General features: G+C 31.7%; 1 protein-coding gene across 1 annotated transcript in view; it reads right to left on the bottom strand.

Annotated features, from left to right (window-relative positions):
- Positions 1–2,911: 2,911 nt before the first annotated feature.
- LOC145303652 (uncharacterized) overlaps positions 2,912–18,751 on the bottom strand; it is a 50,694-nt gene continuing 34,854 nt past the window's right edge. Inside the window, exons 4-7 of the mRNA XM_080145221.1 lie at positions 12,700–14,428; positions 10,594–10,702; positions 7,904–8,073; positions 2,912–4,587 (exon numbers count right to left, since the gene is read on the bottom strand). Of these exons, the coding sequence (XP_080001347.1) occupies positions 2,959–4,587; positions 7,904–8,073; positions 10,594–10,702; positions 12,700–14,428 (3,637 nt within the window). The 3' untranslated portion in view covers positions 2,912–2,958. The remainder of the gene's footprint in view (positions 4,588–7,903; positions 8,074–10,593; positions 10,703–12,699; positions 14,429–18,751) is intronic.

Genomic DNA, 18,751 nt, shown 5'->3' with positions numbered 1-18,751 from the left:
TATCGTTTTTCCTAATTTTTGGATATGTTACTATTTGAGACGTTACTATTACGTAGATACCACTTGTTTCATAAGTAATTCGATATTTTTTCGTTTGTATAATATAGAAGCATCCATAATCCTATTTCTAGTGAACCATGCAGTATTACAAAAGATGGAAATCTAATAAACAGAAGATAAATTATACTTAGCAGTAGATCTTGACTTTTGAGCCATTTTCCATGTGTGTTATGTTTTCTTTCATGTTGCCTTGCAAAATCTTATAATACACGTATATATATACAAGTTAGAAAAGCATTTCATCCAAGGCATGAAAATTGTTAAACAAAATGTTTTTACTGTAGGCTTTAAAAATAAAGGTACAAGATTCAATTTGAAATTTATTTATCTTCAAAGTGCACTTTTATACATTTTACAAAGTAAGGTATAAAAATTTAATACCTTACTTTGTAAAATTTAGAAAAGTGCACTTTGAAGATAAATAAATTTCAAATTGAATCTTGTACCTTTATTTTTAAAGCCTATAGTAAAAACATTTTGTTTAATAATTTTCATGCCTTGGATGAAATGCTTTTCTAACTTGTATCCTATCTTTTTAAGATTATATTTTATTTAATTTATTAATTTGGATTTAAAAAAAATGAATGTGGTTTTGCATGTATTTATAAAAACTCTCCTATTCTCTATTTCAGTTTGTATTTCTCCTCACACCACAACTCATTTTTGCAACCCCCTCTTTGTATTATTACAGGTCTGAATATTCTCTGTTTCAGTTTGTATTTCTCCTCACACCACAACTCTTTTTGCAACTCCCTCTTTGTCATACATGTCTGAATAATGAGAAAATCTGAATTTTTTTAACAAAAACTTTAAAATAACTTTTTTAGATTAAATTTTTTAAAACTTCTTTCAGAATAGAAAATCTTCACAATTTAACAAGGAACATATTTCATATAGGTTTCATTAAAAATATTCAGTAGATAACGAGAAAAATAGAGATGAAAATTTCAAAAGGACTGTATAACTGGTTACGCTCAATAGTAGTCCTCGCCAGCGAAAGTCTTTGTTATTGCTATTCTATTATTATTTAAAACATCTTGTGTCCTGCTCTTTTGCGCGAGGACTAATTTAGAACCTATCAGTTTGGAAAAAATTGATGTACAGAGATCAGATAGAATTACGATGTTCCCTTTTGAATATTAAAAATGCATGATCTAGGATGCTACATTTCCCAATTCCTCTTCTTTTTCTATAATAGTGTCACCTATGCCATTAGACCGGGATTTATCACTAGATGTGCTGAAAAGAGCAAAATAAATATTGACTGAATCTCCTCACATCCACCCTGTTCAAACCCTATAATATATATGCATATGGTATGATTTTGAAAAGCAAGAGGTAAAAGTACAGGGAGTGGTTCAATAGTTGGTATCAACGAGATTTTTATCTTTAATACTGTTTTAACATTCATGACTGATACTAGGTGGACAAGTCAGGCATTTACCAAAATTTTGTTGTACCAAATACTGTTAGATTGCAGAAAGGATTGTGAATTTTATTAACGATTTCATGAGGGAGATCATTCTGTATTAGTCGCCATTGAACAAATTAAATATTTTAATTCTACTTTGTGTGTGTGTGTATATACACACATATAAACCAGTGAACTTATGTAACCCCCCTATCATCTATTGTTTAAATTAAAATTACTTCTAACATAAGGCAAAGAGCAATGTTTAAAGTAGAAGTGCTGAAAACAGATTGGAGAAGAAATTTTACCAAATTCCTAAGTAAAAACTTATTTTAACCCAATTATAGGTAGAATCCTGATTTTGGGTTAGCCTATTTTAAACTCTTTAGAGCATATAATTCGTATGAAATATAATAAAGTGAGGTTATCATCTTTCATTTTGATAGATCTTTTGCCAGATTTATATTCCCTAATAAAACAATGTAGCCTCCAATGAAGATGGACAGGAATTATTACAAAATAGGTAAATAAAATTTTAGTAACAATATTGTTTTGATTTTTTTACATTTAAGCACTATAGAAGGTTGAAAAGAAGAACTATTTTGTATACATATTGTGAATAAGTGTTCCTAGTGATATTCGGGCTCATAGGAGGTACTATAATTTCTTCCAACTCGAATGTATGTTTTTCATTTTTTTCTTGTATATAGTTAGACTCCCCACCCCCACTCTCAACCTTTCATTTTGGCAGCAATCTCCACAACAAATTAAATTTTGAAGATCTGCTCATCATTGGATAAATATATAGAATATGAATGAGTGATAATATTTAAAAAAAATTATTTAAAAAACTATAAAGACAAAGAAGGAGAAAAAAGGGGGAGTGCAAAAGAAAAGAAAGAAATGGTAGTTACTAAAAAGAAAGGTTTTCATGAGAAAGATATAGAAAGAAAAAAGGGAGATTTTTTTTTAAAATAGCAAGAAATCAAATTCCATTGTTTATGCATTTTCTCAAAGCTCTTGATAAATACTGACCTATAACGGACAGTTCTTATGTGTAATACATCATATATATATATATATATATATATATATATATATATATATATATGCACACACATATTAGTTGTTTATGCCCAGCAGAGAATAAGTTTCTTTTTCTCCAGAGATAGAGTATATAAATTTGGCCATTTTTTTTTTTTCATCGTTTCAATATTTGACAAGTACTTATTGCATCATATACAGATGAATGTATGGATCACTCATTTAGTTTTGGATTAAAAAAAAAGGTCTTATTCCACAAAGAACAGACATTTACAAACGCTTGTCTTTTTCTTGTCTTTTTTTTTCTTACAATAATTGATTTTACAAATCCATCTGCATCTCTGTCAATGATGCTATATCTTTTTTTATTAATTATTTTAATATTTCTTTGTAAACTTTTAATTTAATTTCCCTTAACACACATTTGGAAAGGTTTTAAGGAATCAGGTAAGAAATGGAGCTGGAGTTGGAGCCGGAGCAGCAACAGTAGTAACAGCAGCAACAGTTGTCTCACTTTGTTCAATCGTTTCAAAGACCTCTGCAGTTGCAGGATCAGAATCACCTGTTGTGGTCACTGTTTCCTCGGCAGGCTCCGTGGAAATTTCCACCTTATAGACTTCTCCATTGATTTCCACATAATCACCGGTTGATAAATGTACGACCTGATCAGTGGTCAATTCAAAGCTCTCTTTGATTGGTGCCTCAGCTGTCAGTTGGTCAACCACAGACACAGTGGCTTCATTCAGCTCAGACATGGTCTTCTCGGTAATAACATTCACCTCATTATTTATTCCAACCCCAGTTTCACCATCAATCTTGATATCCTCGATACGAGAGACAACATCTTCTTCTTCTTCTTCATCATCATCATCATCGTCGTCGTCGTCGTCATCATCGTCCTCATCATCATCCTCATCCTCACACTTTATATGGTTAGGGTCTACGACACGTGGATGTTCCGCCAGAGCCTGCAGGCCTTCAACGGCATCTGCAGCATGTTGCTGTTGACCTGCCAGAATCTTATCCGATAGTTCTCCAGTAACGCCCATATTAACACCAACATCAGACATTTTTACTGGCTTGGTCATTGAAGAAGCCAAGTCTTCGATTGTGATCATAGTTTGCATGTTATTTCTGTTTGCATCGTCAGTGACCACCATCAATTGATTTGAATCATCAGGGTTTGTCGTCGTTGTTGTCACAACGTTACCAACAGTCATGATGCTCATTTCTGCAGCCTCTGCTTTGTCGATTAGCAAAGGTGCATTAGTGTTATTTGCATAACCATTTAACGACCAATCGTCTTTCATGTTCATCACTATCTCGATGCCATGCTTCTTCATCATATGCTGGAAAAGATTACGACGCTTAGGGTTGACATAACGGCACAGCACGCATGAATACACATGTGTTGGAGGGTTTTGCTCCTGCATATTATGCTTCCTCATATGCACCAACAGGTTCTTTTTACTCGTTGTTTTAAAATCACACACCACGCAGTAGAAGTCATTCTGTCCCCCCATTGGCATGATATTCTTGTGTTGGGTATGCAGATGTTTATACAGGTTAATCAATTTTGAGAACTTCATGGTGCAATGGTTACAAGCAAAAATTTTGTCCCGACTTGTAAAATCAGTCCGGTCACGCTCCAAGTTATCCAAGTTGCATTCATCATCTCTTGACCGACGTGGAGTGCGCTGAATCTCGATACTATGCCGGGTCTTCATATGTCTCAACACATGTTCTTTCTGTGAACCCCGGTAATCGCACAAGCCACATTTAAAAGGCTTCACCTTTGTGTGTGTGAAGACATGACGTCGCAAGCGACTCTCACATTCAGTGACAAAGCTGCACTGTTCACAGAAAAGCTTCAGCTCAGGCCCTCCGCGGTGGAACTTGGCATGTTGTTTCAGGTCCTTTTTGGTAGCAGTTACAAGTCCGCAATCATTACATGTAAAAGAACTCATCGGAGCATATGTCGCTGGAACATGGCGACGTTTGAAATGAATTTTCAAATCTGGGTTTTCACTGGCACACACATAATTACACAGCGGACACTGGACTTTCTTCTCCTGTGAAAAGAAATTATGAAGTTTTAATTATTTTCATAATCAAAAAATATAAAATGCTTATACAAAGTAAAAGGTTAAAAAATCAAACAGCAACAAAAGAAAAGATTAAAAGATGTAGCGTCAGTTAAAATTACTGGTGCTTGTTCAAAACTCTTCCCCCTATGAAAAAACAAAATTAAGAAAAATCTGTAGGATCTATGTACTCACGACGAAAAAAATAGTGTACAATTATGTAAATTGATCAAGTAGTTTTATTTTTTTCGGAAAAATCATTTTTAAGCAAATTTAAGTTTTCCCAATGCACCTCCTCTTCATGTTAAGAATAACTTTTTCAAAATCTTGCAAAAGTTTGAGTTATTTGAAGTTATCTCCCTTGTTCCTTCAGATTATTTTCAAGTTGGCATTGCAAGATTGTTGTTCATAGTCTAGCCATAAATTTTGATTTTCCTATTTAAAAATAAAACTCAATTTACTTGATTTTTGGTGTATGATACTTTCTTTCCATCATACGGATTTTTCTGTATTTTTGTATGCATATACTTTGTAAACAATAGTTGCTTTTTACTCATATATGTGGTCTTGACAGATAGTACTACTCTGAGTCAAACTAAACCTAGGAGTAATGATAAATAAGGGTTGATTCCATACTCCACAAAGCTTCCAGATTGTGGCCTCGCCACTAAATACAGTTTTGCATCATATGATAGTTTCTTCTAGCTTGAGTAGTTGTTCAGTTCGGAAATAGCGTGCGCAAATAAAAAATGGGAGGATGGATTTCAGGATGGTGGGTTGGGGGTATATGTGAACATCTTGCCCAAGAGTGTCCAATGTAGCTTAGTGTTGTGCCCAAAACAAATTCAGTTTAATTCGTAGAAGGAATTTTGACAAGTACTTCCATTCTGGGTTCGAGTAAACCTAGGAGTAATAGTAATTAAGTAGCTACACACAATTGGGGAAGGGGAGGGCTTATCATCGGATGACCTTAATGACACAAGACTTTGATATGGTTTTACTTAAGAGATTTTTTCATGATGTATATCTTTTGTTTTATTTAGCTTTCATTCACTACAGTACAAAAAAAAACTTGAAAACAAATAAAAATTAAATGTCTTAAAATATCTTATTTTTAAAATAAATAATAATTAAATATCTTTAGAAATTAATTTTTTACGATATACATTATTAAAGTAATCTTTTTCTTTAAAAAGTTTTTCATATTTTTGTTAAAAAATTATAACTCAAGCTAAAAAGATTAAAAAAAATTTAAATTACAACTTAGTTTTGGTAAAAAGTTAAAATCGGTGCTCATAACTCCATTTCTCTCATTCTAAATATTGTTCCAATTCATATTTGTTTCATTTTCGAAAGTACTGTTATGTCAACATATAGAATCTACTAGTTTTTTCAGCAAATATGTTATTGACAACTGTACAGCCTTGACCTCAAGCCCTGATGAAAAAAAATAAAAATACATTATTGTGTCAGCAGTTACTTCCCTTTACACTCAATCAAGTTTTCTAGGTTCTTTATTATTGTACCTATTTACTATGCCTCCCCACGGGACAGAGTTAGACACCAGGGTCGTTTTTTAACGTGGAGAAAAGGTACAAAAATAAAAATTGTCTCAGTCGTGAAGGATTTCTCCTCCACCTAAAGAGAACAAGAAATGAAAGTGCAGCATCTGAAGAACAGACACTACACTTTGATCTTGACCAAAAGGCCAAGAAATTGAAATATCGAATTTCAAGTGAAATCAATGGTATCTACTGAATTGTCTTGTCACAGTAATGAAAATATCCAAAAATTACGTAAAACGATGAGATAGAAAATTAATTATCAATGAAAAGAGTTTTCAAAGACAATTACCGAATTTTAAGTTTTGCTAAATTGGCCAAAGATTTTCAATTTTTAGAAAAGATTTACCTCCCTTCTGTTATGATTTGAACTCTTCGGTTTCTTTTTTTGTTTTTTGGAAAACTCAATTTTCACTAATTGTCTTTGAAAACTATTTTCATTAATAATTATTTTTCTACCTCAGCGTTTTTCGTAATTTTTTTTCATTACTGTGACATGACAATTCAGGAGATATCATTGATATCACTTGAAATTCAAAATTTCAATTTTCGAATTTTGTGACAATAATGAAGAAGAACCATTTTCTATCCAAGGCATTAAGGATAAATAAAATCCATTTGAAACATGAAAAAAAAAATCATATAAATGATGTTGATATAAATGTAATAGAAAATAAATATATTATTAAAATTCAATTTGGTAACTAAAAAGAAATTAATGCAATAATGATTTTCTTTATAAAAAAAACAAACTATTTGATCAATTTACAAGATTTTGGGAATACAATATTTTCTTTCCGTCACGGGCACATGCATCATACAGATTTTTCTTTTTTGTTGTTTCTAATAGGGGGGAATTCTTGATAAACTTTTTTGTTAGTGATAAGCAAGTTTTAATTTGCATTCAGATTGAAGCTGTAATAATTTAATTATTCGGGATGTAAGCTTCATTAGAGATCACAAAATATATGGCACTAGTTTTTATGTCATGGGTTCATTAGTAAAGATAATAACATTCAATTGCAAAGAAAAACTAATTCAATTCATATCATCTTAATCAAAGTTGGCAATTTATAAAGATCATGATCATGAGAGAACACACAAAAAAATTTGTTTAGTCATTGAAAATAGTTTTATGTCATTTTTTTAATTATATATTACTAAATATAATATAATAATAATAAGTATTATGAATCTAAAATTGAGAAAAGCATGTTTGAAAAGTGTCAACATTATGTGAAAAAGTCAAAAATAAAATGGCCACCGCCTTTTATTTGATGTCATGTTTATTTAATAATGAAATTGAGTGAAAAAGCTTTTCTCAATTTTAGATTCATAATACTAACTGGATTTTTAATGGAAATAATTCCTCATTTAGTAATATATAATCAAAACCACATAAAACTATCCTAATGCATAAACAGATATTTTTCATTTTTTCCATGACCGCAATCTTTATAAATTGTTTGAAAGTTTTAATTGTTAAAAAATATTTGTAGAAAATTTTAAATAACGACATAGGGATTATTCGCTTTCTTCCTCATGACGGCAAAGTTTTACACAAGGTAAGTTTTAATGTGAAAGATAACCAGCTTCTCAAAAAAGGGTAAGGCTGGATGGGAGAAAAATAAAAACTGAGCTAGTTAAGAACATCTGCTACCCTGACTGGGGACAGACAGATACTACACTTTGATCCAAATTATTCTTTGCATAAATGAAAAAAAAAATGATAATTTTCTCACCTCATGTTTATACTTCATGTGCCTTTCCAAGTGGATCTTTTGTCGGAAATAATTAGAACATAAATTACATTTGTATTCACGTAGATCGGTGTGAATCGCCATGTGGCGTTTCAGGTTGCTGCTTGTTGTCGCTTTGTAATCACATTTTAAACAACAATGTGGACGCAGACCTAACAAAATAAAACAGCAAAAAATAATTTTAAATAAAATAAAATAAAGAATTTAACTATACATAGCATGTAAATTTAACTGATTTTTATTTTCAAACTTAAAATTAAAAAATATTGTGGAAAAATGCCGGACTTAAAAATTACAATATAAAATACTTATATTACTGGATTCTTGAGACGAGGATTGATAATTTAGCATAACAGATAAAGTACTATGTAAAAATTCAGTTCTAAATGACACTACTGGAGGTTGAAGGTTCAATCTTCTGATACTCAGAATACAATTATATGATCATGGCTGACAGAACGAGAGCATGCTACCCTTGTGGATTAGATAAAGGGCTCCGTTCGAAATCCCATGCAGATTTTCAAATTTTTAAGATATACCTAAAGGTCAGAGGTTACATCAGCTAAAACTTGTGAAAATAACATTTAAGATGAGAACAGCAATCTAAATGATGCATGCAAAATACTTAGTGTAGTGTTTTTGGTTTTGTTTGTTTTATATATATTGACCACTTTACTTTTATGTATTTGATTTATCATTTATCTAATTGGTACAGATTACAAAAAATTCCCATCCAATTTTGCTTTAGAACTTCAAACTTGTAATCATGTCATTTTATAACTACTGGTTGGCTGAGTGGGTATGTAATAATGATGGGCAGTCACTCAATTGCTATCTGCAACCAGTTATTTTTTCTCTGGGTAAGGTAGTCAACCCTTCTCTTCTTTCATTTATTGACTGAATCAATCAATTTATTACTTCTTCTAATAAAAATTAGTTATTAAATATTTATATAATATTTTTGTTTAGTTTTTCCTCTTGAAATGTTGATAAAAATTAATTTGATTGAAATCTCAACAACGTTTTCTACCATGTTTCTTTTGATATGGCCATTTGATAATAAGCATTACATCTAACACTTTTGTTTTTAACAAAAAAATCTTTGATTTCCAGTTTTTTTTATTTTTCAGAAAATGCATCCATCTAATAAGCATTCAACCTATTTAGCACTAAAACCGTAAATCTTGCTTGCTTATTATCTTACTAGTCATAATGGACACTGGATCTAAGAAAATGTATGATTACATAAAAAATGTTAACTTTTGAAAATATAAAGCTCATTTTTGGGCCATCATCTATTCTCAAGTAAATATGTAACTCTATCAGATGATGAAGTGATTCTACCGGCATAGGTGGTCACACATGCAAATCAGTGCATATTGGTAAATTAGCCAAGCGCTACATAAAGACTGCCAGCTGACAACAACATGGTTATTTTCAAGTCCAATGAAAACAAGTTCTTGTTGATCTGTTTCCTTAAATAATCAAATTTTACCCAATTTCCATCACTACTCATCATTTTGCTGTTGTCTCACTAACCACCATACATGCATTAATCCTTATCCTCAAGTAACCTGATAAGCGGTGACTCCTTTGTTCCAAAAAAAAAAAAAAAAAGAGAAAAGATTTGGTTTGGTTTATGGCATATCAACAAAGTTCTCAAAAATCAAGAGGCCCACTACATGGGGCTAACACTTGAACTCTATATCAGATACATAGATATTCAAATGTTCCATTAAAGTTCTTTATCTCTCAAACACTGAGTTAGTAAAGAAATTGAGAACAAAATTTTCCTCTCCTCAATTATATTTCATTTTTGGTCTCTTAGTCTTACTGTATTCCAGGACAAGAATTCATCTATTCTGGTGGAGTATCCAGCTTGGTGTTATTACTTGAGGTAACATCACTTGGAGAAGGTGCACCATTCCTTGTAAAAGCTAACATGGGTTAGCCAGAGTGAGGAGATCTTATTTGGACTGTGAATACTATGTGTTGTTGAATATCAGTATTTACTTTTAATGAAAAGTATCCTCATGCTAGGTTGTTCTGATAAATCCTTGTACAGAGAGACCTTAGACAGTCAAGGATAATATCTAGTAGGCATTGGCATTGATAATTTTCTTTGTTCTCAACAGGACTGAACCTCAGCCATTTCTTTTGGTATCTATTTGGGAAGAAAAATATGAATTTTTGAAGAATCAGATTGAATAATATGGTTGCGGATGAATTTATAGATACTAAGACATAACATGACCGGCTGATTGACCAGATTGGCCCCTCTGACTTCCTATCTAGCCGAAGTAGAAGAATGGCTCAGCTACCAGGATTCCATCTTAAGGCATCAAGGGTTGCCACCCATGGCCTACAGACAGGACGGGAAATAAAAAGAGGGAGGACAAATAAAAGCATATGATTATTATTGAGAAAGAAATATTTACTTGAAAATGGATGACATCACAAAATGAGCTTTACTGTTTCAAAAGTTGCCAAAACAAAAGATATCTTTAAGCTTTAAGATATCATTCATTCAGGTATGATTATCCACTAATATCAAAGTTCAGAAATTATACAGTTAATAATAATAATAATAAACATAATACGAATTCAATGGGTCACAGGTGGTTTAATAAATTTTATAAATCATGACAATTAAAAAGCTGACGTATAATTACCCAAATGTTTTTTCCGGTGTTTGTACCAATTTGCCTTCTTTGCTGTAATATAATTGCAGTCTGTGCACCGATAGGCTCCATTTTCATCCATGTAGCCTCTGCCTAAAGTCTAAGGAAAAACAAACAAAATCAATTGTTTACAATGGTAGCTCAACATTCTCTTTGTAATATTTCATTTTAGTGGCATATAACACTCAAATCTATTGAGATTTAATGTAAAAGTAATATTTTTTATAGGTTTCAGAATGTTATTCGCATTTTCGCTGTAGTAATCTGCTGACCAGATCTGTGTTGGCTTGGTCATATTTTATGCTGTTGTGATAATGAGTTTTCAAACAATCTGTGGTGCTAGACCCACCTCAATGCTAACAATAATGGCAAATGGAATAGATCAAAACGTAGCTGACAACAGTGAAAGCACAGTTAAAGGCATTCATTGACCATTAGATTTACTGTTTTTGATGATACTTGAGATGGTAACAAAGTATGATGTAAAAAACTGCAGTACGGGCAATATTCATTCAAGAAATCACCTGGATCAAAGAAGAAGCAGGCTTGGTCTTTAACTGACACAAGTAGTAATATTCACTATGTAATATATTGAGGTGTGTATGTTAGATAATTTTGTATAATGATTAGTTTTATTTCAACTGTATTTCGAGAATTGTTGAGCACACACTGTCTGGAGGGGTTAGCTGATTGTAGAAATGGGAAAAACAGTAAACTTAAACTAAATGGAGGATTGCATTATCAGAGAGAAAGAAGGGATTCTGTTAAATGAAAAATTAGTTGCTTGGCTAGAAACAAAGCCAAATAACACAAATGAACTTATAGATCAAAACAGTTGAGGGTGTTCTTGCTCTTGGCTTTCCCACACAGACCTACGCATGGTTGAGATCTTAAGTAAATGCCTGCTTATTTTGGTAATTCAATATATTCAGCGAGAAAGAGTTTTATTTAATGAATTCTCCAACAGTTGAGCCACACTTATCACCACTGGACGATCAACAATACCCATTATTATGACTAGATGAGAGGATATCAAAGTATGAACTCCAGAATCGATAAGATCAGGTAGGATGGGTGGGGGGGGGGTTTACATGTAGTGTGTATATGGATGCTGCAGCGCAGAAAAAAAAATATATAAAATTCTAAACAACTCTAATCAGTTTCAATTAAGAAAGTCAAAATTAAGAGAAAGACAATGAATGTGCATGTGGGTGTGTGGAAAGAAACAGGAAGTCATTCTTTGATGAAATAAAAGTCATCTAACTCTCCTACTTCCATTATCAATCATTTGAAGTCTTAGTCTTCATGGCAAAATTAACATTTCAGTTTTCAGAGAGAAATATCATAAAAGGAAAAAGAGAGAAGAAACTGCTATATCATTAGGTTGTATTAAATGTGTTCTTTCTTATTGACAACTTGGCTACATAGGATGGGTAAAATGAACTCTTTAAACACAGTAGTTTTCTACCATTTTTATATCTCTTTACTAAGATTAAAATCAAGATATAATGATACTAAATTTTATGTTTTGAACCCATGTTCCAATTTTGATCAAACACTTAACATAATTTTCATTCTAGAAAATGTTTAAAATTTAATGCTTAAGTTTAAGGATTATTAAGAAATTGTGATTGAGAGAGAGTCTTGTTTAATTGGTGTCAAATGACCGGATTGAATTCAATGCAAATCTGAAATATTTTAATTTTTAAATAAGAGGTTGTACCCATATTAGGCTTCCTAAAAACCCTTTAAAATACAAAAGAAACTGACAAAGAAACTGAAATTTGGGGAATATTTGTTACTTGATGTATATTCCCTATTATTAAAATTTCCAAAAAATTGAAGGTATCTGAATTTTTACAAAGTTTTCCACTACTTTCCAACTCTCTTTGAATAAAAGTAAATATAGCTTAGATTACAACCCTTTAAGCTTAACTGTCTTCCCAAATTCATAATTAGTTTAGAATTAAATTCTGTACAAGCAAATATACCTAATCACTTCATATAACTAGAAACATACTAAAATAAAGACATGAAACACAAATAAAATATAATGGATTAAAAGAGAAATGAAATAGTTTTTTTTTGTTTTTTTACCTCGAGTTGGTGCTTCGATCTGACTCGTTCTTGCTTTATCTGTGCGCCTTCAGGTAGATGAACAACAATAAATTCTTTTGTACCTTTACGAGGTTCTACTTGCTTTAATTCTCTCTCCTCTTCATTATCGAAAGAATCATCTTCAAGTTCATCATCATCTTCGTCGTCTTCATCATCCATTTCTATAGACACCTTTCCTACCTGATTGATATTGGTAGAAAAGCTCCTCATCAGCGAGGAGGCTTTTAAATTCTTCCTTGGTAATTGTAGTGGGGTCTGTGTTGATGCCACTGCAGTAGGGAGAGGAGTTGTGGTTGACACTTCGCGGACCACTGACGTCGGTTGGATACGGATTTCTTCAAGCCCACATACAGACAGGCTGTTCACGTCTGGTAAGTCGACAATAGTCTGAGATTCAGCCACCATCTTAGCAGCTTCGGCAAGTGATATTGAGGACTTTGTAATTTGGTCTTTTTCATGAATCTCTATATCACCGCCAGGAAATGTCTGGGGAAAACTGGCAGTGAGCTCCTGGATAGCAGCTTCCGTTTCAAGCCGGTGAGCGTCATGATGAGTATTTACATCAACGGTCATGGTCGTGGGGACCAGATCTTCATTTGATGTTGGAAGACACATCAGAAGATTGCTGCTTTCACTCACTTTCTCGGTCATGTGAGAAGCATTTATTAACGCTTCCACTGCCTCTTTATCTTTACTGATACTGTTGTTCAAAATCGAGACCGTATATGGTGAGGCTTGTGAGATTGCTTCTGGGAAAGAGATAATGGGTTTTGTAGGCGACACTGTCATTTCTACAGCATACGTCATGGGTGCCTCAGGTAATGCATTTGATAAGGAAGTATTCTGTACAGTTGTTGAAGAGATTGCATCTGGTAGAGTTACCACAATCTGTGGCACTGAAGACTGAGCCACACTCACAGACACTTCGGGCAACTCTTTTTCGAGATTCTTATCAGCCACGAGCATATCTGTATTTTCACTGACTTGTGACTCAATAGGTTTAGTCGAATGAACAACAATAATGTGTGGATCAAGTTTGTGATTTGACCCAGAATTTACAGAAGAATTAAGAGAGTCGGAAATTGACAGCACAGGCTTACTGAAATTCTCGATTGTGTTAGAACTACCATCCATGGGTAAAGCAGGTGTCTGACTAGCATCATCCAGTGCATTTGTCGTGGTCTGGAATAGGCTGAGCTTTTCAGTAGAAGGTTCCTCGTTTAAGACAGTGTTGTTAGGAAGAGAGCAAGAAGTTTCGTTGGCAGTGGGCAACACATTTGTTGATGGAGAAAGTGGTTCAGTTTCTACTAAAACAAGTGGTTGAGTATTTTTGCTGTCAGCGGTTGTGTTATTTACAATGGTTTCAGTTGGTTTTGCTGGTTCATTTGCAGGTAATGACTGAACCAGTTTGGCAGGGATAGAGGTAGGGGATTTCGGGGTAGTAGCTACTTTCAAAATTTGAGGAGTCACCTTCCTACTCATGGAGGGTGATAGTGTCTCTGGGGATTTAGTAGTTGGACTGACCATAATTGATTGAATCGAAACGGCTTTATTTTGGGGGGAGGTGGTTTTGGGAAGTGGTTGCACCAACTTTTGAGATGTATCTTTTTCTTCCTGTTTATTTACTGGGGATTCTTTTAAATTCCGTTTTTTAATGACCGGCGTTTTCTCTGTATTTAAATCAGATTTTCTTTTCAAAGTAGAGGCACTGAAAGATAAAAAAAAGAAAACAACTTTTTTTTTATTTTAAAGCACACCAAACATATATTCAATACAAAAGTAATAGTTTAACTGAACAAGTCAATTTTACTTGCCATTAGATTTGACATAATATTTAGTGTGTTCACTAATGGGATGGAAAAACAGTGCTTGAGATTCAGAGTTCCTATTCCATCAAGGTTACCACCTGACGAAAGCCAGAAGAATAGTTGGCCAAAACGCTGTGAAACAACTAAAAAAAGATGAGGATAATAGTCCGCAATAAATAAAAAAAATTAATAAATAATACTCATCTCAATAATGAATTCTAATTAAAATGATATAAAACATTTTTATGTTATAAAAAAGATTCGTTATGACTTATTGTGTTATCAAAAAAAAAAAAAATTAGCAGTTACAATATCAAAAAATGTGATTGACATAACCCTCAAAATAAAAGATAAATGTTTTGTTTTGATTTAATTAACTGCTAATAAAAAATGCCAAATAAATAATACAAAGTTGAAAAATCTTTTAACTCTGTTTAAGTGCAAAAGAAAATAAAATGGTAAAAAAAATGTTAATGAAAATTTTTGATTTTTGTTCTTGTTTTTAATAAAGAATCGTAATTGGATTGGATTCTTTTTTTCTTTTAAATAAAAATGTAACCTTCTGATAAAACAAATCAGAATAAGGAAATTGTTTTTTGTTTTAATATAACTATCAACCGAAATTACAAAACACCCCTGTTTAAAAGCAAAAAAAAACAAAAAAAACAATAATGACCATCAGTAGGTGTATGCGAATGTGAAAACTAATGCTTATTAGGCAACCTCCTAATCCACTCAACCACAGCATTAATTGCGAAATCATGTTGAAAATTATTTTATTTAAACTAATTAAAAAATTAATGCTTGATATATACGCAGTTTTTATAATCATTTAGAAAGAGGCGATTTTAGTGACCCCCACTTCATTTAAAACTTTATTTTCATACAAAATAATTGACCATTTTTTCCAATTCTTACATAATATGCCTCTGAGGCATTGCTCTTTCAGATGGTACCAGTGTCGACCTAGTCTGACGCGGCTGACGAAAGTTTTTAGTAGACACACAAATACACGACATTCCTTTATTGTTGTAATTTCCTTCCTAGATGTAAATTCATTGAAACTAATGTTTATCAAAAACTGCTCATTAGATAAGCAGAATATAATTATAGGATACAACAGGTGGCACCCAGGGGAAACAACTCGAAACTGGTTTTTAAAATAATCTATGTCTGTAATAATAATTCAAAATAAATTAAATATATTATCAATATAAATCAACTTTAAATAACAATCTTAAATAGAACACTTAAAACAATTCTCTCACTATAAATGGTAACTAACATACAGCTATTTAGTAAAATCGATTTTTATTAATGTAATATGCAAATGAGGTTATCTCTTGAGCGTATATTTTGCAAGAATCATACCATATACAGAACTAAATGAAATAAAGTTTATGCAAATAAGTTTTTACTATAAAAATTAATTAGGAAAGTAACAGACCTTTTGTATATATTAATCAAATTGTTAAAAAACATACAAACAAACGCACAGACAGGAATACGAATTATATATATATATATATATATATATATATATATATATATATATATATATAAGGAGGGGAGACTAAAACTTGCTGCTATGGTTTCAAATGATCTGAAATAACAGCGAAGGAAAACTTGATTCCAAATATTTCATATGTTATATCTCCCCTCTTTTGGAAATAGGGTATGATTATGAATATCTCTAGTATCAGCTAATCTTTATGCACTGAATACACTGTGAAATCCTTATAGACTGTAAATATTTTAAGGTTTTGAATGTATTTTTCATAAATATATGTCACATAGTTCTTTTGTAAATATGATAAAAATAAAACATCATCTATAGATTTACCATAAATCTAAAGAATACTAACACTGATTATCTTGCTAAGTAAGTTATTTGGCCATTAAGAATTTTAAATATTAGGAAGATGGTTGAACAAGACGAGAAGTGGTTTGTTTGTTTGCTTAATATTTTACATCATATAAACTCTTTCCAAGACATTTATTGTTGAATCTGGTCGTTCTCGTAAAAAAAATGTTCTTCAAGTCCTTAACTTCTTCAAATACATTTTCTTTATTCATTTTGTTATATTACGGTATTTTCAGTTTAGAGAAATTAAAACTTTTCTTAGATTTTGTTGTAAAAATCAGTTTCTTTTAAATATTCAAACATTCTGCCTGGATTTACCTGAAGAAGTATCTTCCTTAATGCTGGCATGGTATGCAAACTGGAGCTGCTTACCTTTTGAGGAAGTAAGAATGAGTAATATTTGTGTCCCATATACAGTCAATGATATCACTCATTTATTTTCAGGTCATTTTAGTAGGATCATCATTTTTTTTTCTTCTTCAATTTGTTTCGTTTATTCCATGTAATTTATTACTGATGCAAGATTTTTATAATTCCTGTGTTGCAATATGTTTGACATAACATTACTAAGTATGATCACAAAGATTTGGACGATTATATTTATAGCCAAGAGTGATAAGAACAAACCAATCAGGTACCAGAATTGCTGTATAAAATATACTGGATCTCTTTCAATTTTTCAGTTATAGCTTTTTGTCTTCTTGACACAAGAGGAAACTAAAGCTGATTCTGACTGGATTAATACTACCATTCTTTACCTGGAATTCTTTACAATTCAAAGCTTCTCTGACTGGATTGATACTGTTAAATTTTACTTGGACAACTATATTCAATATTTGCAATTGAATAATGTTCTTTTACTATCCAATTTTGGGTCATTTTTCTATTACCAAGAATGGCTTTTCACTCAAGATTCTGCCACTCATTTAGTTTTGTTGATTGCAGGTTTTAAATTTGTGGCAGGAATTTTATCTTTTGCAGCCCCAAATTTAGTGCTTGTTTTGCTACTGAGTGGGCTCTGTGGTTTCCATGTACAACAATATGGATGGATATTCAGTTGAAGACCACTTCTTTGTTTTTGGTGATTATTTCGACCCTGTTTAATATTTTTTGTTGTTAACGGGTTATTCACATTCCTATTTTCTAATGTGGTTATTAGAGATTTTTTGCCTGTAATGATGACGTGTTTCTTTTTTGTAATGATATGTTTCTTTTTCTGTAATGATGCTATATTTCTTTTTTTTGTAATAATGATGTGTTTCTTTTTCTGTAATGATGCTATATTCCTTTTTTTGTAATAATGATGTGTTTCTTTTTTGTAATGATGACGTGTTTCTTTTTCTGTAATGATGCTATATTTCTTTTTTTTGTAATAATGATGTGTTTCTTTTTCTGTAATGATGCTATATTTCTTTTTTTTGTAATAATGATGTGTTTCTTTTTTGTAATGATGACGTGTTTCTTTTTCTGTACTGATGACATGTTTCTTTTTCTGTAATGATGATGTGTTTCTTTTTCTGTAATGATGCTATATTTCTTTTTTTTTGTAATAATGATGTGTTTCTTTTTGTAATGATGACATGTTTCTTTTTCTGTAATGATGAGGTGTTTCTTTTTCTGTAATGATGAGGTGTTTCTTTTTCTGTAATGATGACATGTTTCTTTTTCTGTAATGATGATGTTTCTTTTTCTGTAATGATGCTATATTTATTTTTTTGTAATAATGATGTGTTTCTTTTTCTGTAATGATGCTATATTTCTTTTTTTGTAATAATGATGTGTTTCTTTTTTGTAATGATGACGTGTTTCTTTTTCTGTACTGATGACGTGTTTCTTTTTCTGTAATGATGACATGTTTCTTTTTTTGTAATAATGATGTGTTTCTTTTTTGTAATGATGATGTATTTCTTTTTTCCATTAGTCTTGATTAAATCTTGTGCTAAGTCAATGACTGCTGCTTCAGCACTAAAAATGGATGTTTTGTTGGGGAGTTATCTGAATAATTTATCTTTGTTATACATGACTACATATGCAACTGACTCCAGCTTTAGATTCACCTGTGTAGATATTTTCATATAGCTTTTGAATCTACCTTTAATTATGTGTTAATCTTCATGGTATGTAATTGGTTTGGTATTTATTTTTTAATATTCAGTCAGGTCAAATATTATTCTTGGTTGTTTTGTGAGCCAAGGTGGATGTTACAGTCTGATGGATATGTGGATTATTGATATATCTAACTTAGCCTCATCTCTAACCTGTTCAAATTGCAACCCATGTGGCTTGATTGTCCTCTTGCTTTTAAATGAAGCTCTGCATTGTGGCTGAAAAACATATTTGTATGAAGAATTTGTGAGAC

The sequence above is a fragment of the Euprymna scolopes genome, chromosome 19, assembly GCF_053919585.1.
Source record: "Euprymna scolopes isolate OS-2025 chromosome 19, ASM5391958v1, whole genome shotgun sequence".
In the NCBI taxonomy this organism is placed as follows: domain Eukaryota; kingdom Metazoa; phylum Mollusca; class Cephalopoda; order Sepiida; family Sepiolidae; genus Euprymna; species Euprymna scolopes.
This window is presented reverse-complemented; position numbering and strand designations above follow the sequence as displayed.